The sequence below is a fragment of the Epinephelus moara genome, chromosome 15 (assembly GCF_006386435.1).
Source record: "Epinephelus moara isolate mb chromosome 15, YSFRI_EMoa_1.0, whole genome shotgun sequence".
In the NCBI taxonomy this organism is placed as follows: Eukaryota; Metazoa; Chordata; class Actinopteri; order Perciformes; family Serranidae; genus Epinephelus; species Epinephelus moara.
The window spans coordinates 16665652-16686215 of record NC_065520.1 but is presented as its reverse complement, the minus strand read 5'-3'; the positions used below and the strand labels follow the sequence as shown (position 1 = coordinate 16686215).

The 20564-nt window shown below is 41.9% G+C and overlaps 1 protein-coding gene across 6 annotated transcripts in view; it reads right to left on the bottom strand.

Moving 5' to 3' along the window:
• LOC126401953 (collagen alpha-1(XVIII) chain-like) overlaps nucleotides 1–20564 on the bottom strand; it is a 64917-nt gene that overhangs the window by 9943 nt on the left and 34410 nt on the right. For 4 of the 6 annotated variants that reach the window (XM_050063542.1, XM_050063537.1, XM_050063538.1 and 1 more), the window contains exons 2-22: nucleotides 10509–11050; nucleotides 9573–9653; nucleotides 9427–9495; nucleotides 9100–9175; nucleotides 8566–8625; nucleotides 6375–6520; nucleotides 6263–6280; nucleotides 5133–5339; nucleotides 5020–5046; nucleotides 4845–4907; nucleotides 4377–4460; nucleotides 4244–4294; nucleotides 4023–4163; nucleotides 3822–3875; nucleotides 3336–3380; nucleotides 3148–3210; nucleotides 1463–1588; nucleotides 885–950; nucleotides 779–805; nucleotides 594–692; nucleotides 422–457 (exon numbers count right to left, since the gene is read on the bottom strand). In XM_050063542.1, coding sequence (XP_049919499.1) covers nucleotides 422–457; nucleotides 594–692; nucleotides 779–805; nucleotides 885–950; nucleotides 1463–1588; nucleotides 3148–3210; nucleotides 3336–3380; nucleotides 3822–3875; nucleotides 4023–4163; nucleotides 4244–4294; nucleotides 4377–4460; nucleotides 4845–4907; nucleotides 5020–5046; nucleotides 5133–5339; nucleotides 6263–6280; nucleotides 6375–6520; nucleotides 8566–8625; nucleotides 9100–9175; nucleotides 9427–9495; nucleotides 9573–9653; nucleotides 10509–11050 — 2081 coding nt within the window. The remainder of the gene's footprint in view (nucleotides 1–421; nucleotides 458–593; nucleotides 693–778; nucleotides 806–884; nucleotides 951–1462; nucleotides 1589–3147; nucleotides 3211–3335; nucleotides 3381–3821; nucleotides 3876–4022; nucleotides 4164–4243; nucleotides 4295–4376; nucleotides 4461–4844; nucleotides 4908–5019; nucleotides 5047–5132; nucleotides 5340–6262; nucleotides 6281–6374; nucleotides 6521–8565; nucleotides 8626–9099; nucleotides 9176–9426; nucleotides 9496–9572; nucleotides 9654–10508; nucleotides 11051–20564) is intronic. The other 2 variants (XM_050063540.1, XM_050063539.1) reach the window with 2 other exon arrangements.

Here is a 20564-nt window from a genome sequence, read left to right as displayed (position 1 = left end):
TGAATATAGAAAGCAGTCCTTTGAAAAATGTCCCTTTTATATAAAAACCTAATTATTTATTGAACTATACTGACTTGTTTATATTTTTATATTTGCATGTATTTATATATTATTGTGTGTATTTATTTCACTATTGATTTTTCTACACATATTTATTTATTTCATAGGCTGATTTATTAACTTGATAGCCATATTTATTTGTGTTAATCTAATATTGATGTTAATGGCATTCCATAGCAATAAAAGTTAGTAAAATAACTGAAAAGTACAATATGCTGCATATACATTATATTTACATGTTTATAACTTCATATATTTCACAACACATTACAAATAGTGTTGCATAAGGAGCGGCTTTAAAACGAAAATATATATGCACACACACAAAGTGCACATCTTATATATTTTGCACGTGACTCACCATCTCTCCTTTCTCTCCTCTGTCTCCTTTTTCACCCTAAAAAATGAACACAATCAGTTACTAGCGCCATGGAAACAAGCAAGTGTACAACTGCAATACGTGTAATTGTTTCCTCTACAGTCGCTGTGTGTTATTTTCATGTTATATAGTATAGAAAAGCAACAAATCCTACCGGCTGTCCTGTGAACCCGTCCAGACCTGGCATCCCAGGAGGTCCTCTTGGTCCCTCTGTTCCTTTGTCTCCGTGAGTACCCGGCAGACCTGACCGACCCTGGAAATCATAATAAAACATTAATGATACTCACAGTCAGGAATGGAGTGGTAAAAATATATCCATACAGACTCTGCAGTACTTACAGGCAGACCTGGAATACCAGCTGGACCCTGGAAGACAGAAAACACGGAGACATGAGGCAAGGCATCGACTGTAAGGAGAAGAGTTTACGTATGGGTGATTGGGTACCTGTGGTCCAGGTGGTCCAGGGAGACCAGAGTAGCCATTGTTGCCCTCATATCCATCCAGGTCACCCTGTGAGAGAGGAGTAGAGGGTTGTAGTAATACCGTTTTTCTCAGCAATCTCAGAGGCTGAAAAATGAAGCCGAGTTTGAAGTGCCAAAAACTGCAGTTCCTCTAATGGCCACTTGAGGCTGGCTCCAAGAGTGAGTCAGTCCTCAAAGACCTCCAATCGCCTTTTTAAAGACACAAAAATCTCACTCGCAAAAATTAGCAATAGCTTTATCAAAGTTAACCATAGATGTAAATGCATCGCGCTAACGATGCTAGCAGCCAGCATTGGGGTAAGCTCCACCCTCGTGTCCAAATACGGTCATTTCTGGCTCCAAAAATCCAAGATGGCGACCGCGAAAATGCCAAACTCAGTGCACAGAGCAGTGGGTGACGTTGCAGTGGCTTCGTCCATGATCAGTACCTGACATTTCTTTTATCTATGGACAGTCTATATGGATTAATTACAGTAGGACCAGTTAAAGATTCTGGACTCCTACACTGGTCTTTGGGCTGATTGACTGACTTCTACTCACAGCACGGTACGGTGGCCCCGGTGGCCCAGGAGGTCCTGGAGGTCCAACTGGTCCCATTGGACCTGGAAGCCCTGCCAGCCCAGTCTGTCCTGGTGTACCTGGCAGTCCGAGGTCACCCTGAGCACCCTGAGGTGGGACGGCAGATTATGAATTTACATTTGATGCAAGAGCGACAGAATAGGAAGACAAAAAGACGACGTGCAAGAGACATGTGCAGAGCTGGAAAGATGGAGGTTCAGCAGAAGTCTTAAAAAACAGATGCAGTAAGAAGTCATTGGAGGTTCAGCAGAAGTCTTAAAAAACAGATGCAGTAAGAAGTCATACTTGGAGAAGTGAAAGAAAGTAGTTCAAACCAGGTGCCTAGAGACTAAATGCTTGGTTAGAAATCACTGTGATCCTGCTCCAAGATGCTGGAGCAGCCTGAGGATCTGAGAACAGCTGTTGAAATCTTTAAATGTGAATTTGAATCCTTCATATTCTGCGAGGCTTTTGATTAAGAAAGGTTTTTTGGACATTATTTAAATTATTTTAGTCACTTATTTGTTTTTTATTTTTGTTGTAAAATTTTATTTTAGTTTTATTTGCCTGTTATTTTATTATTATGAATATCATTATATATATTTTATTCCACTTATTGATTTCTTTTGTCTATTTTATCTAGTTTTTAGTGATGCTTTTAATTAGCTTTTTCATTATTATTATTATTATTATTATTATTACAACAGCTTTTTTAAAATCTATTTTATTGTATTTTATTGTATTAATTTTAATCTATTTTATCTAGTTTTAAACCTATTTTTTCTTTGACTTTGTTCTTATTCTTATCAATATTATTACTATTATTATTATTATTATTATTATAATTACAGCTTTTAAGTCTACTTAATTGTATTAATTTTAATCTATTTTATCTAGTTTTAAGCCTAGTTTTTGTTGGACTATTTTATTATTCTTGTTCTTACTCTTATTATTACTATTATTATTAATATTATTACAGCTTTTAAATCTATTTAATTATATTTTATTGTGCTAATTTTAATCTATTTTATGGTGTTGTTTAGTCTAGCTTTTATTTAACAATTTTATAATGATCATTATTATTATTATTATTATTATTACTAAGTAAGGTTTATCTGGTTTCTAAAAAAAAAATTCTATTTTTATTTTATAATTTTAAAATTAATTTATTTTAATTATTTTTTATTTTATGTTATTTCTGATTTATTTTTCTTTTTTATATCTAATAATCTATATTATTGCAGTTATTGTCATTTTTTATTCTTGTTTTTTTTATCTAGTTCTTTAATCTAGTTTTATGTTACTCTGTTTTATTAATATCACTGTCGTAGCTTTTAAATCTGTTTTATTACATTTTTGTCATTTTTATTGTCTTGTGTTTGGTGGTCTCAAATTGTTAGATTGTTTTTACGTCTCGTCTTATTCTATCTTATTATTGCAGCACTTTGAACTGCACTGACCTGTATGAAAGTTTGACTGACTGACACCATTGTAGGGTTAAGGAAATATAGTGCAAAAGGAAGTGGTTCAGGTCGTAAGAAACTGGAATCATTCACGGCGACATCTGGTTAAAAAATATGTTAGTCGATGAAATAGAAATTGGTTTAAAGAGGAAGAAAATCACCAGAGCAGAGACACCCCCCCAGTACCTGTGACCCACTACACACCGTAGAGGATGGAGCAAAGTAAGAAAACAGGCCCGTGAAAAAGTTGGAGTCTTGCGAGCTTTGCTAGAGGAAGGCGACAAACACGGAGGACAGACATGGATGCACCCGCCACAAATGTCTCATGTTTGGTTCAAAATCAGGAGCAAACTTTAATTTTTAAGGACAAAATTTTTTTTGACTTAACTCACCTTCTCTCCAGCCGCACCTGGAAGACCGAGCTCACCGGAGTCACCCTGCAGGGAAACGAAATGTCAAAGACAATCAAAGTTACATCACGTCTTTTGCCTCTCTAGTAGCGACACTGAAGGAATTCTAACCGGGACAAGTTTCAGCTGGTTGCAATCTGCATTCCTCACCACTAGATGCCGCTAAATCCTACACACTGCTCCATTAAATAGCAGAAAAATACAGCGTCATTCTGACTTAACACCAGGTTTTTGTTGGTCAATGGTGCAACTGCTGTCTGCTGCCTCAAAATGGCTGTATACCATCAAAGCGCCTCCACATCCATGGGCGCACAGAGGGGTGCAAGGACATTTGAGACTTGAAATGACAAGTGCATTGGTCTGAGAGTTGCTCTGCCCTGTGCGCCACTTTACTGTGGGTATACAACACGTTTAATTTGTTATCTGTGAGAAATATTCAGCGTTTTACGTCAGTCTGTTCATTCTCACCTTCACGCCTCCAATTCCTGGTTGACCGGGTCTACCAGGGGGACCAGGAGGGCCCTGAAACAACACACAGGAAACACACAATAATCAGTCCTGACAAATTTTAAGGTAATACAGAATAATCTCAGCCTGCAAGTATCTTTTTTTGACAACCAATTTATTCATGTCTACATTGTACAATGAAAATTAAATCGCACGACTCACAGGTAGACCGGGAGCTCCATCCTGTCCAGGTGGTCCAGGAGGTCCGAAAGCTACTGGACCGTTTGGCCCCAGCGCCACTGAAGTCCCAGGGAGCCCAGGAGGGCCAGGAGGGCCTGGCGGGCCTGGAAGACCACGGAACCCCTGACGAACGAAATCACAAAGTCATCACGGTGTGCGAAAAGTTCAAAACCCTGTTTATCATTTAACGCTTATCAGCATACCCGCAGTTTCTCCAAGTCGGGGAATCCTGAGCCCTCCATGTCCACAAATGTCTGTGGGAACATGATGAAGATACAGTGACAAGTCTGGAGACAATAACTGTGAAAGAGACGGGTGTTTGAAGTGAGGACGTACCGGACGGTCTCCAGTGCCGGGTCCAGGAGGTCCTGGGAGACCCGGGGGGCCTCTGGGTCCTGGCTGACCCTCTCCACGCTCGCCCTGGAATGCAGAAATTAAAGTCACAAATTTATGATAAAAAAGTATCATTTTTTAAGCTTTTTTTTCTTGTAATTTCGTGACTTTAAACGCATTTTTTTTCTCGTAAATTTATATATTTAATCTCAGTTACTGGTCACAAAATTTGGAGGTTTGTTCTTGTAAATTTTCAACATTAATCTTAGAGAATATCAGAGTTTTTATCTCGTCAAAGCGCAACTTTAATCTTGAAAATTTTGAGTTTTATTAATCACAAATTTTTGAGTTTTTCCCCTCGTCTGTCAGCTCTATATATAATGCTTATTATTATTATTTAATTTACAATGTCTCATATATGTTGTCATATTTCTAGTTCAGGAAACAACATAGCTCATCTTATTTTCCAACCTTTTGGCCTTTGGCACCAGCAGTTCCTGGAGTTCCTGGGACACCTCGTGGCCCGGCGGGACCCTGAAAACAAAACCAACATACCTAAATTACACTGCTATTTCTTTATCATCTAGAAATGTCCATATAATTATGTTTTTATAGAAGCATCTCTGTTAAATACAAAGAGACTCACAGCTTTTCCATCCTCTCCTGGGTCACCCTGAAGTATAAAGAACAATTGTTGAGGTGAAGTTCATCGTAATAAAACACCTAACACGTGTGTAAATCGAGCCTCCCTATACTCACAGCCTCTCCATCTCCTCCTCGGGGTCCTGCGGGCCCCTCTGCCCCTGGTGGTCCCGGCGGTCCAGGCGGTCCAGACACCTGCTGCACAACAGAGCCGTCCCCGAGTCGAACCACCTCGGCTGCAGGTCCGGCAGGCCCTGGAGGCCCTGGAGGGCCCGGAGGCCCACGCTCCCCTTTATTGCCGGAGTATCCGAAGCCAGAGTTACCCTGAGGAGACGGAAGGAAAGTGTGATGTTTGGACAAATTTAGCACCACGTCAATGCACTTGTTAAGAACTGGTGGCGCCCCCTGTTGAGCGATTTCAAAATAATTTTTCACACTTTATAGTCTAATTTGTGTTGTGCCTCGCCCATTTCTTTTGAATTTCTAGCGCTCCCTAGTGGTCGTTTTGCATGAAACTTTTAGGGTAGGTTTCACATACGCATTTATACATACCCTGCAAGTTTCATGATGATTAGCCCAACAGTTATGGAGTTATGTCTATTTATGTGCTGGGTCAAGCCCCTTTTGAAGTTCATTGGTCAGTATTTCAAACCCAATGACACATCAACAAGCTTTTGTTAACGTTTGATAAGCGTGGTCGAGTTGTGATCCACAGAAAATTTGGTAGAAATCGGACCAACGGTTTAGAAGGAAATGTCAAAAATGTGTGGATCAGAAAATTCAAAATGGTGGAAAATATAGTCTTACAAAAATACTGAATTAAATCTTTTTCATTTAAAAGAAAAAAGATAAAGAATTTAAGATACTTAATTTAATTTTTGTCTTACATCTTATAATTTAATCCTTTTTTTTTTAAAGAAGATAAAAGAAAAAAATACTGAATTTAAGATAATCTTTATTTAAAGGGTTTTTTTTTTTGCATTTGTCTCAAATCTTAAAGAAACAATACGCTTATTTAATCATCTATTTTTTACTTTTAAAAGAAAAAAATACTGAATTTAAGATAATCTTTTTTAAAGTATTTTTTTTTGTCTCAGATCTTTAAAGAAAAAATGTGCTTATTTAATCATCTTTTTGTCTTTTAATAGAAAAAAAAGATACTGTACATAAGATAATCTTTTTTAAAGTATTTTTCAAGTTGACCTTTACCTATAGCGCCCCCATCAGGCCGATTGTGGTGAACTCACCTTTGCACCTTTTTCTCCCTGCAATAAAGAACAAAGACGAACATTAAGTATTTTTAATGCAGCTGATGACACAGTTACAGACGCACAGAGACACACAGAGTGATGTTTCTACCTTCTGTCCTCGCTCTCCGCCCTGAGAGGAGGAGCCAGAGGAGCCCGAGCTGGAGCCTGAATCTCCCTTCGGTCCTGCGGGGCCGATGTCCCCCTTCGATCCTTTCACTCCTCTGTCACCTTTCTCCCCTTTCGCACCGCCGGGACCTGGACGAGGTGTCACAGAAAGTACGTTAAAGGAAGAACATAATTTTATATCCGAGCATCAGAACATCCTGCAGAGGACGGAACCCACCTCCACTTGCAAAGACATGCTCAAAACAAAAGCACACTGACCAGACGTCTTATGCACCTGAAGCAAAAATAATATTTAAACATACTAATAATTTTATAAATATTTCACTAATTCACAAGTTTGGAACGTCAAAGGATATTCGCTAATTAGAATTTAAATTTTTTTTTATGACATCCTGAATTCAGACACGTCGTACCATGTAACATTAGTACAAGTAAAAAAAAAAAATTGTACAAGATTACAAATACTGAAACTGTACACACTTGAAATTGTATATCATTATATGAGCTTTTAGATAGAAATTAAGTTGGCTGAACAAAAATAAAATGTAAGAAACAAAACACATAAAACAACAAAATAAAAGTCATCTTTATTGTAAAATATGACATGCACTGTATGTTTTTATCTTAAATTTTATTTTTGTGTGAGGCTATTTATAACTTTTAATAATTAAAAAATAACAATAAGGCTTAATACTAAATATAAGCATCATTTTACCATTAAAAAGAAGAAAATAAAGGGTGAAAAAAAGACGCTGAATTTACAATGCTTAATTTAAGTGTCGCTTTCTTTTTCAAGATTTTATTTGTTGGCATTTTTGTCTCAAATCTTAAAAGAAAAAAAGTGATCCTTAATTAATTGTTTTATTGTTTTCCTTTACAAGAAGAAAAAAATACTGAATTTAAGACACTTGAGCTTCAATATTTTTGGGGGCTTTTTTGTCTTTAATCTTAAAAGCGAAAAATGATTATTAAAGCTAAAAGAAAAAAAGGAAATAAGAAAAAAATACTGAATTTAAGCTTCTTTTTTTTTAAAAAAAAAAGATTTTTGTGGCATTTTTGTGTTAAATCTTAAAAGAAAAAAGTGATACTTAATTTAATTATCTTTTGTTTTCTTTTACAAGAAAAAAAAAACTGAATTTAAAAAAATTGAAGAATCTTTTTTTGGGGCATTTTTGTCTCTAATCTTAAAAGCAAAAAAATGATGTATGAAAAAAAGAAAAAAAAGAAAAATTACTGAATTTACACTTTTTTCCCCAAATATGATAAAATAAAAAAATAAATCTTAAAAGAAAAAAATATACTAAATTGAATCATCTTTTTTTTTTAAAAGGAAGAAATGTGTTTTTTTTTTAAGAAATACTGAATTTAAGAAACTTAAAAATGATTTTGTGGCATTTTTGTCCTAAATCTTACAAGAAAAAAATACTAAATTTAATCTTTTTTTTTCTTACAGGAAGAAATACATTAAAAAAAAAAAAAAAACTGAATTCAAGCACCTTTTTTTATCTCCTAGGTTTTTAGTTGTCAAATGTCAGAGTAGACCAGGAACAGAGGATAGAGAGGGATATGACTTGTAATAAATGTCCCACGGCTGGAATCAAACCTGGGACACTGCATTAATGTACTGAAACCACTCGCCTACCAAGACGCTCCTGAAGCGTCATATTTACTCTGACTGTGCATAAATCAGGTCACACTGATCCAGTGATGATCAAAGCCATCAACACCACCACCAAGATGCAAAAGAAGAGTCACACATCAACAATTACAATAAGAAAGCACATAGAAAGCAGCAAAGCCCAAACAAGTCTGCACTGAAACAAAGCTCTAGCACCACCTAGTGGACACATTCAGGTCAGTGCAAGCAGTGTAGTCATCTGTTCTGTCCTGCAGAGGGCACTGCTGCATAACTCATAAGTCTCCCTTCTCCTCATAAGACTGTCTTCAGTGAAGTTCACTGCCTGCACTGAGGAACTCATTTGCATCAAGCACAGATTGCAAAGGCACAACATGTCACCCTCCACCAACATGCTCACAGCTCCAGCGTAATGAGGCACCACAGCAGCTGGAGACGCCCCGCGATCACTCTATATGTTGATTAGGATGTAATCCTAATCTTAATCTGCACTTCCTCTGCAAGGCGCGACCCAATCCTTTCGCACCCAGCGACCCACCTCTTGGGCCTGGTGATCCGTGTCGGCTGATGTCCACTGACGGCTGCGGGAACCTGATATCTAAAGTCAACACAAACACGACTTTAAAGGCTGCAAGTGTCGGCATGCAGAGCGGGGAATGTCTGTGTGAAGTTGTTGTGCGTGGTGATAGAAGTAGAAACCTCTGGGATACTGTCATGTCTTTATCTTCTCATTAAAGGCAATTTTAAAGCCAAAACTTGCTCCTCACAAAGCTCAACATTAAACCAAACATGCGTCACATCTTTAACCGTCCACCGGGGGGAGCTACAGAGTTTCAAATCTCACCCACATGCTGAAACCCTGCAGCAAACCCCCCCCCACGCTCTCAGGCCCAGACAGGCATCCTTGTGCACATATTTCAAGATAAAAACACAGTGATTCGACAGGACGTGTTGTTGGCAGCGGCTGCCGCATGATTAAAAACTTCCATTGCACTTTTCCGCAGCGTGACGCTCGTCTTGGCAGCAACACACTGAGGATTCGCCGTCGTGAGTGATTCCACTGAGCTTTTACCTGTTTCTTTGACGGTGGTTCCATGTGAGGGAATCAGAGGGGGTTCAGGGACTGGCCGGAAGGAGGCAGGTGTGGTCTGGAAAACAACACAATAATTCATATATCTGCAGATTTAACACCCCGTTATGGGATGTTATTTCTGCACAGACGCCACTAATATTCAGCATTTCATTCACTTAATCCATCAGTTTGATTCTTGAGACTCTGGCAGCTCTCGTGTTCAGAGATGTTAAATCACTGTTTTTCTCAATGGAGTCTGGCTCTGAGGCGATTGATATAACTGCAACACCTCTATATTCATTTCATTTTTCATATCGAATAACCCACCTTCACAGTGTGTCCTGAGTGTCCTGATTGTCTCCTGTCGCCTTCGCCGCTGCCAAAGTCACCAGAGGCCTGCGAGACGAAAACAGAACGACGTCACACACAAAAGCGTTCAGATAATTCGACTGGAATATCAAACAAATACTCACGGCGTCTGAGTCGTCCTCGTCGTCACACAGGCGCTCAGCTGCCCGAGGGTTTCCCACCACCCTCAGATCTGCAATCTCACCCTAAAAACACACACACACACACACAGTGAATGCATTTCATTTCGCCGTGACTCATTGTTTGCAACCAGTCGGGATATTAGCTTCCTCTGAAATCTCCACAGAGATGGAAAACACGAGAGAAATGAGTCACGCAGAGTCGAGCAGAATATTGTGTCAGCTGCGTTTGCCACTCTGTCTTCGAATCTTAAATCCTTTAGCAAAAAAAAAGTAATATTTTGGTTGATTGTGGCAGAAAAGGAGTTGTTGTCATAACTCCCGAGGCCATGTGACCGTCACATGTGGTCACTGAGAGGCCGCAAGCTGAAAGGTCAGAGGTCAGAGCGTAAAAGGGAGGTCAACTCATAGATTCACAAGAATGACAACGGGTTAAGTCTGCCCTTCCTGTTGCCTGCGACCCAGACACAAACCTGCCGAGAGGTGCCACAGGGACGTATTAAAAGGGGATCTGACCCGCTGAAGAGGTCACACACTCACACACACCTGCTCTTTAGCACACAGTGTATTACTCTGACTTCTCCAGGTCCCGTGGGTGACATTTGGAGGATTCACTGCTGTTTCTCATTCATTTCTGTCAGCGACGTGATGAGCAAACATCTCTTCAGCACTTGAGCATTTCCTCTGCTGGCACCCTGGAGTTTACGGCCCGAAAATGGACTTCTTGTTCCAAACGCTGCGTGAAGTGTGTGTGTTAAATACCTCTGAAATATTGATTGTGTATAGTCTGCGAAGGAAAGTGATCATACTGTCCACCAGATGCACGTTAAGTTACACAGCAGACAGAAAAAACGACTATTGGTCAACTAGGAAAACTCTTAGTCGTGGGCAGCTCTTTGTCATTTGGTATTCAAACATTACCTGGAACTTGTCGGTGTCAGCTCCTCCTGCCTGGCCCACAAAGATCCCCGCCCCCGGGTCCAGCTCCATGGGATCCGGCGACCGCTCAAACTTCACCACCTGCGGCTCCGAGTCGCAGCCCTGGTAGAAAGTCACCTGCTCCTCGAAGACAGACAGCGAGAAGCGACTCCACGTGTCCACCATGCTCGGCACGACGAAGCTAGCCGCCTCGTACGAAGCCTCGGAGTCGGGCTCCGTGTAGAAGAACTGCACCTTCTGGCGGCCGGACTGCACTGCGCTCAGCTTCACGCCGATGTACATGAACTTCTGGTGCCCATCGGTGATGGAGAAGAGGACGGAGGCGGCGGGAGTGGAGGGCTTCACGTGGAAGAGGAGGGAGAAATGGCGGTGGAAAGGGTTGGGGACATGGGCCACAGCCGGCTGGCCTGACACCGCCGCAGGGGTGAAGGTGTAGGCGGTCTCCCCCCTCGGCCCGTAGACCCTGCTGATCTCATTCGGTGGAGGGTCTCCGATTAGCTGGAGCAAAGAGACGCCACTCTCCTCTGCAAGAAATCAAGATTTAGAGTCAGGAGCTGTGCCTTCAAGTGCAGCTGGAAACAGAGGCAAAGATGATTAAAACATCTACAATATGACCGAGCTGGAGCAAAGAGACGCCGCTCTCCTCTGCAAGAAATCAAGATTTAGAGTCAGGAGCTGTGCCTTCATGTGCAGCTGGAAACAGAGGCAAAGATGATTAAAACATCTACAATATGACCGAGGAAAGTATTTTCTGAAGAGATTTCAACAGCCACCAAAAAAGACTTTCAATATCCACAACAGCAGCACTCAAATGTGTTCAAAAAGTTCATAGTACGAGCGACAAAGTGCACTTGAAAGCAGCATGAGTTCCAGAGACAGGAGTCAGTTTGAAGCACAGAAATGATCAGCAAATCACAAGTTCTTTGGAAAGGAAAACTGTTAATGTTTTAGTGTTTCAGAGGAAACATTTGGGAGATCTCCAGGAGTTATTATTGAGCTCCCTTGTGATGTTAAATTAAGTTGTTTCTTTTGATTTAAGGATCCTTCTACAGATTTTAAGACAAGATAAAGGTTAGGATGTGTTAAAACTTGTTAGGATGCAATGGGTTTTATCTGCAGGAAGCTCGACAAGGTGGGAAACTGCTTTAAAGGTGGGGTAGGCGAAGAAGAAAACAGCAGAATTTGAAAACACATCGTCCTCCTGCAGCTTTTCCCTCTCTGTCCTAAGCCCCTCCCACCAGACGATTAGGCACTTCATACAGTCACCCAGTGTTTCCCAGTGCCGCTGTGGACTCCTTCCCGAGAGGAGAGCGGGCAGCAGCTCAGGAGACAGACCTTCTGTCGAGGGCTATAGCTGCTCGAATTCGGTCAGCGCAAAACACGCTGGGTCTAACCTGTGTAATGGCAGCAACAGAAAGTTCACTGATCCTGTGGTGACTTTTTACTTTTAGTCGATACTGCGGTTGCCCTTATAAAGTAGGTACTCTTGTATGCAGTATGCAAACATTTGGGACATCCTCATAAGACTACGCCCTGACCTTGTTTTAAGATCCGTTACCATGGAGATGAGACAAAATGCCATTTGCCGAACTGTCACACAACAAAATTCCTTCACACTATGTATTTGAACATACTAAATTTATTTTGGGCATATAGTAGTATGGGTGTGGGAACGCACAGTGTGACTCAAGCCTGTAGCTAACGTTAGCTACATAAACGTGAAGCTGCAGCTGTTAGCCTTTCGCTCCAGTTAGCAGAAGGCTAAACTGTTAGCAACATTTCCTCCCCACCTCTGAAACTTTGTCTTCCTTTTTGGGGGTTGCTTTGCAGTGTCGGCAGCTGTTGCCAATGTTGGATTAGCAGTTTCTTCTGCAGAATTCTCGGCCACTGAATCGGGCTTTCACTTAAGAGACATGTATGCATTCGTATGCAACAGCCAATAGGAACGCCTTCTTTCTGAAAACAACCTCTGATTGGCCAAAGTCTCTCGTCACAAGCTGGATTTTCTAAAGCTAGAAAACAGAGCTAAGAGGAGGTGCAGGAGTCTCGTTTTCTCTCAGACCACTTGAATTAGAATGTAATCAAAGGCAATGAGGGGATTTCTGCCCAATGATGCAAAAATTAAACTGCCTACTCCAGCTTTAAATGAGTCATCGACACAACCCAACCATGACAAGTTCCTCTGGGACAACAAACATCAAACCACATTTACCCCCCTGGTCTAACTGAAAACACCCAGTCAGTGACTGACTCCTACTTTAATTCCGCAGTGTCTGTGAGACTGTGAGGTTAAATTAATGGAAAAACTGCTGATGTTTCAGTTCCCATAGATTCAAACAGCCCAAGAGACCAACGGATTACATTCTCATAAATCGGCATCACAAGGGAGAAAGGCTTTTGGCCCGGCGGACACTTCCACCCAGTGATCTCCTGAGGGCGGCCTGTCATCCCTGATTCATGACCAAAAAGCACAAAGTGTGCATTAAAGGGTCACAGAGGTCAGAGGTCGTGGGGGTTTCCCAAGGTTTATGAATGATGTGAAAGTATTACATACAGCTTGTTAAGGGCACAGTCAAAGAAAGAGAGGGAAGCTGTAACTCTGACAGAGACCAGCTTGAGTTTAACTGCAAAAAGAACAATTCATAATGGTGGTAGAAACTTTAATTATGGCACCAGTAAAATATATTAAACAGGAAATGAGATAATTTTGTTGCAAACTTGGCTGAAAAATAGAATTAGAAACTTAATCTTTTGGTCCAAAAAATGTCAGAAAATAGTGACAAACAGTAGAAAAGCCAAATGTATTAAATTTGCAATGACATTTGAAAAATAAAATTAGTAAATCCTGAAAGTGTACGGCATTTTTTTCCTGAAAAATTATCTAAATAAGTGACTGATTTTCAAAAATTAGTGCACATACATTTTCAGCCTTTAAGTGAGACGAAAAAATAATATAGTCATAACATTTTTTCATCATCACATTTGATTTAAGGCAGCTGAATACGACCCCTTTACATTGCCTGTTCAAGACAGAAATGTCGCACCGTTATTTTGCCTTGCAGTTTTGTTTAAAAGGTACGATCACAGAATGAGGGGACAGAGTTGTTCCACATTTAAGCCGGCAGCAGAGGAAGAGATGTTGCAGAATCAATATCTGTGTAAAAAGTGTGACGTTTTGAAGGCGTTTTATGTGTGTGACCCACTAACGGGAGATTTAAAAAGCAGCTTGTAGCCGTTAGCGACTAACTCAAAGAAGAAAAACAGTGATTTAGAGTCTGATTGAGGTTGTCTGCACACGGCTCTCAACATGGAGGTGGCTGAGCTGGCAGCTGGCAGCTAACGGTGATAACACCTTGAACAGTGCCAGTGTTTCTAACAGAAGTAGAATCTATGTGGTCTTTGTTGTCATTCTGTGTCCTCTCTCTAAATTCGGTGGCTTTGCAGGTCCTTGAATGCATCGCAGGTGGAACTCTGAGTTCTTTTTTCCTCAGCAGCAGTTTGTGGAGTTTGAGTCAGTCGATTTGATCAGAGCTAATCAGAACTGCTATTTCACCGCTCTGAATGACATAGAGAGCTCATTTACAAATCAATCAAATTTGGGTTTCAGCAGGATAATGATATTTTGGCTGTTAAGTGTGTCTGCAAACACACTCAGGAGTCTTTTACAAACCTCTCCACCTGCTCAGAGAATCACATTACACCGACCAACACTCTGCCAGGGAAGGTTATCCACAGGACAACCAGCTCATAACCATCTGCACATCTGCACTCGCCAACCCAACCCTGGCAGGAAGTAATCCTAAACACATGTTCTCACACACACACACACACACAAACACTTAATATGCACAGGCCTTGCTGAATGAACGCTGTCCTGCACAGCAGCTACAGCTAAGCCTGCATCCTGAGGGACGGAGCCGGAGCAGGGCACGCCAGCCGGGCGGGTGGTCAACTTCCCACTGAGGGCACCTGCTATTGGCTCATCTCACGGCGACACAGCTGCTGCAGCTGTTGCACAAATCAGGTGGGTCGAATGATGAATGTGGATATTTTTGATAATGATAAATGACAATAAGGAAACTTCCTTTTCTGTAGCAGCATGTGAATTTTGTCTCACAAGCCGGATCCTGTTTCACTCCACACGTGCACATTCACATCTGGAAGCTGTCCTGTCCAACCACAGCTCTCCCACTAAACAGGCCAGTTAAGGCTCCCATGAACAAGAACAGTGACTGCAAACTATTCTTTCATACAGTTACATCATTTCTTTATCAGAATCGCAATCTCAGTCTCATGTTTGTCCGGTGAATCAAAATTCAAAGCAAGTGAGATGATTAACAGGAGGCGAACTGGGATTTTCAGGCAGTTTTTCCACTTCATTTTTGGATATTTTTCACCCATTTAGGCCTTAGAAATAAAATAAATAGACAGAGCATCTCTATTTTCATTAGTCCAGCAGTTAACGCTGCAGCATACAATGATATTTTACACAAAATAGTGCCTCCATCTTGGAGTGGGGGACAAAAATAACACAGCATAGCATTGCAATATTGTGCCCCGGGGCCTCCTACCAGTGGGATGTGCACCTCTAACAGGTGGCGCCCAGGAGGATCCTGATCAGATGCCCGAACCACCTCAACTGACCCATTTCGATGCAAAGGAGCAGTGGCTCTACTCCGAGCTCCCTCCGGATGTCCGAGCTCCTCACCCTATCTCTAAGGCTGAGCCCAGACACCCCACAGAGGAAACTCATTTCAGCCGCTTGTATCCGCAATCTCATTCTTTCGGTCACTACCCAGAGCTCATGACCATAGGTGAGGGTTGGGACGTAGATGGACCAGTAAATCAAAAGCTTTGCCTTTTGGGTGAACTCTCTTCACCATGATGGTCCGGCGCCAAACCACTAGACACAATTTACAGCAAGCAAGTTTTTCTTTGGACACATAATTTGCAGTTGAAAAAAGGAAATAAATCACAGTATTTTTGTAATATATGTTAACAAATTACTTATTATGTTTGTGCAAACCACAGAATTCTCAGCAATGCTGTGGTTAAGTTGTGGTTAGATTGAGGAAGAAAAACCACTTGGTTATGGTTTGGAAAGGACCTTGTTTTGGCTCAAAACACCTACGTCTGGTGTTCCAAAAGCTGCTAGAAAAGCAGGGACCGAGTTTGGTGGCTTAAATGCTGCTGGAAACACTGCGCTGGTACTCAGAAAAAAACAACCACATCGGTGGCTAAAACACCACTGGTAAATGCCGTAATGTGTCAATTGAAAAAACCCCAAGGTTGGTGACAAACACCTAGGTTCTGTGGCTAAAACAACTAGGAAAAGCCGCCATGTATGTCTAGAAACACCCAGGTTCACTAGCTCAAATGCCGCTGGGAAGTGCTGGAAGGTGTAGTGAAAAACACAGGTTTGGTGCCACAAATGCAACTGGTAAACGTCGTAATATGTTGGGGAAAAGCACCCAGGTTCAGAGGCTCAAAGGAAATGCTGTGATGTGTCCGTAAAAACACCCACGTTCGGTGCATAAAACACCACTTGGAAATGCAGCCATGTGTCTGTGAAAAACACCCAGGTTCAGGGCCATAAATGGTGCTGGGAAACGCAGCAATGTGTCGGTAAAAACATTCAGGTTCATTAAAAAATGCCGCTGGGGAAAAAACATCCAGGTTTGGTGCCGCAAACACAGCTGGGAAACGCTGTGACGTGCTGCTAAAAAACCTCCAACTTTGGTACATAAACACCTCGGTTCAGTGCCACAATTGCTGCTGGGAAACGCTGCCACGTGTTGGTAAAAAAAACCCAGGTTGAGTGGTTCACACGCTGCTGCAAACTGCCACGTTTGGTGCCACAAACAAATATACTACATCACTTTAGATACGTTGACATGATATGTGTAAAACACAACTGGAATCTGGCATGACACCCAAACATGTGAACGCTGCCTGCGAAACAATCATGTTAACCCTGCCCATGGCTTCATGCCCTGCTTCTGTCTCCAGGACTCATTGTATAGAAGAACAACATACAGCGATGTCTCACAGCCCTGAAGGCACCGGCAAACACAAGAAATGACCTCATGTATTCTGTTACAGAGGATTACTGAAGTGCCATGTCTGTGTTTTCCAACATTCAACTCGAGGAAATTCGAAGCCTGTTTTACCGTGTGAAGAAAGGCAAGACACTGCCAGTGGAGAGAGCCACAGACAGATGGAGGCAGAGGAAGGAAATGCGTGTCAGATGTCCATGGGAAAATGAACCATGAGGGACTCTAACAGAATGAAGCACATAGACTGAATCAGTCCCAAAAGCCTGCACGGACACGTCATGCCAGTTTAAACAGGCTGCAATGTCACTGTGGGACTGATGGACTCCTCCAGAAGTTAAGGAGTGCAAAGTGTCTCCCCAGGGGGAAGAAAAAACTCCCCTGGAGGCTGTGAAACATAAAGAGTTTTATTATCTGCTGTAGACCACATTTTGCATCCCTGTCAGTCTCATAATTGGCCCCAGAAAGCTTTGTTCCACAGACCTTGTTGTGAGCAGTTTCATCTTTCTACCTAACTACACCCGCCAACCGCATCATCGCACAGAAGAAGTCGTGCATCTAGGGTTGTCATGAGAACCGATACTTCAGTACCAAGACAATGCCAACACGCAAAAAATACGTCGGTACCTGTTTTCATTTCGGTACCGTAAGTACCGGATACAACTTTGTCCTCAGCGGCCCAGCCCGTCCCTTTAACTGTAATTATGAGCCTGGTTTAAACCCGACTTTTCTTTAAGGATACAAACGTGGACACTGAAGGCTGACTCGCGTCTTTCTTTCCATGGCAAGCCTTCGTCATGTGCCTCTTTAGTGTCGAGGTCCCCGTCATTCAGTGAATGTGGGGTCTGTAGGCAAACCCCGGAGATCTTGCCTCCAAATCCAAATCAAACCGGAATGCCAAAAAATCGGGGGTCTGCCCCCAGAGGCTGTATCACCGGCAGATGCCGAATACAGCCGATGGGTTCCCGAGAATGTATACTCGCAAGAACCAGTGTGCAAACGGTGCCTCCGAAGTTTCCAGACAAAAAGGAGGAAACACTTCAAACCTGGCTAAACACTTAAAAGACAGACACCCTGACTTGTTTAAAGAATTCAAGGTGAGTAAGTTTCAATTTCTGTATCGAGAATTGTGGAAATTCACTGGTATCGACTACTGAAATTCTGGTATGGTGACAAGCCTACGTGCATCGACTCATGAACAAGAGGATTGTGCTGGTGACGGCAGTCGAAACGTTAATGGTGTTTTTGGGTCCCCGGGGAGACATCTGAGTTCTCCAAACGTATTTTTTTGGCACTTGGAGCGCCACAAGCCGTCTAGTTCCATGTCGGCCCTGACACACCAAGCCGACGATCGGCTATCAGTCAAAGTTGGGCCGTTGGTGAGCATCTGTCGTCCTCGTAAATATGCCCTGTTCCTTCAACTCTGGATTGTGTTGTTGACGTGCTAACTGGCTAACTAGCATCAAGACGGTCTTCCGGTTTCCCTTTCTGAATGATGATTACAGACGACCGTCGTCTGCTGGTGTGGAGGGGTTTGTCCTCTCACGCAGGCACTGAACACACATGCTTGTTGGCCGTTGCTTTGGTGTGTTCGTGTGCAACTTTTTGGCCGAGATACGGTGACATAAGGGAATGGGGCACTCGTCAGTTTGGTGTGTCTGGGCCTTTATATTGGAGAGAAGGCTGATATCTCCAACACTCTGCAACTCACACCAAAACTATCTAGACTGATTAACGGCTCTACGGGAAAGAGGAAAAATATGTATTTTTGATTTCGGGGTGAACTGTCCCTTTAAAGTTCGGGACACTTTTGCAAACAGATTTTTGCACAAGGTATTTGGTGTTCAAAAATTTGCTGCATACACAAGTAATTTATAGGAGACAGGGTTGCATGTAAATACTTGTATGTACGCTGGCCACGCTGGTGTGTAACACAAGCAGGTCGGCTTCCTGCAGTGTGCAAGAACGCTTTCAGGAACAGACTCAACATTTAAACCTTCAACACCACAAACTCGATGCAGAAACATCACGCGGGGGAATAAACTCCATCCTGACAGCAACGAAAACAAAAAACAAAGACAAAGATGTGGTTTCTTTTGCTGCATGACCCTTTATAGGGTGCAGAATATAAACAGCTCAGGCCTCAGTGCATGCTGCCAAATCTCCAAATTAGCAGTTTCACGTCTGTGCAGGCAGGAGTCCCTTTTCAAACACTTGTGATGACTAATCCTGAGAGCCGACTGGGTAGATTCAAGTGCAGAACTGCAACTTATTTGTCATTAGGTGCATGTCATTTTACAGAATAAGGCCAGAAACATGCAAGTGGGATAGAAATAGGAAATTAAAACAGTGAAAACGAAGCTCTGGATTGCTATTTGAATCAGCGCTGCAGTATTGGTATTTTTAGAGGACGTCAAAGTCCACTGCAAGCTAAAATATCTGTATGCACAAACCCTTCTCATTCCTTGTCTGTAATTACATAAAAACATGAAATTCTGTGTGAGCATGCAGAAGAACATTACACCATTATCAAAGTATGCCTCTACCAGAGCTTTACCTCCATCTGAAAGCTGCAGGCCTTATTTGGGAAAGCAAAGACTGCAATAACAAAGCTAATTTAATGTGTAATGATACACTATAAGGAATCTGAGGCATTCAGGCTGCTACGGTTTTAAAATAAGTCAAGAAACAGTCATTCTGACGCCGAACACGCCAGTTAAACCAGTGGCTTCAACCATTAACACCCCCAGCTGTAGTTTGACCCTCCTGGGAGCGAATCAACTGGACTCGTCTGAGGAGCAGAGTGGCATCAGTTCACACTTCAAACGGAGGCGACACAGCTGTGACATCTGCAGCCTCCTCAGTCAGACCTTAATCCATGTTTGAATAAACTGAGAGCTGAGAGCTAATTAAGGCTGACTGATGTGGGATCAGTGGCGAGTTCTTTTTCATTCCCATCCTTTTTCTGGAGATTTGAAATCATTTCTTGGCCGCGGTCCAAATTAAATGTTACTGTGCGAGGAATGTATTTGAGCCGAGTGGAGAAATGCAAGTCGCAACAGATACCATCAACTGTAAGCAGCTAGTGGAATGTGTGCATGTTTTACGTTTATTTTAAAGACTTTATTTCTTTGGGACCATCTTATAAACATGCTTTTCAAGCTAAAATTGGTTGGGGGACTCACGAGGGACAGACTGAAAGAGAATGGTCAAAATCAGAAGCAGAAGACGCTGATTTTTAGCCTGTGGTGTGGGACAAACTCTGAGTTCTGCAGCAGTGTTTCCACTATAATTGTACAGCGGGAATCCCCACCAGGCCCAAAAAAAATGTTTTAAGCAAAGTTAGATGGGATAATTCATAGGTTAGCTTAGCTTAGCATAGAGACTGACAACAAGGGAAAACAGATAGCCTGGTTCTGTCTAAGGGGGCAACCAGGGCCTGGATCAGAGCACACTTGACCACAGAGTCTGTAGTCTCCTGGTCGACTAGTCGATTATTTGGTCGCTATGCTCTCGTCCGACCAAATTTTCAATAGTTGAATAATCGCTGTGTTACTTTCATAAGGAGAAAAGTGCTACATCAACAGCTTTCTAGGGCTGTACCCAAATATTCGGATATTCGAAGATTTGTTTCTATGGGTAGGTATTCGTTATGAAAATTTGGTATTCGATATTCGATTTTTTTATTTACTTTTTTTGGTGCTAAATGTAGTCTTTTTGTTGTTGGTAAATGTAGGTTATCAATAAAAATCACAACTTTTAAATTGCATTGTTAAAAATGTGAAAATATAGTATCGCCCACCAACGGAGCTTGTGCGCACGGCACGCTTGAGCGCATCCGTCTGAGGCTGTGGATCAATGCCAAGTTTTACCACTTTATCACTATTCCCTCTAACTTGTAGCTGTTTTGTCGTTATCTTTTGAATTTAATATGAATTATGGAACCGTTTTTGTCAACGTTTGTTTCCCCCGTTTTGTACAATAA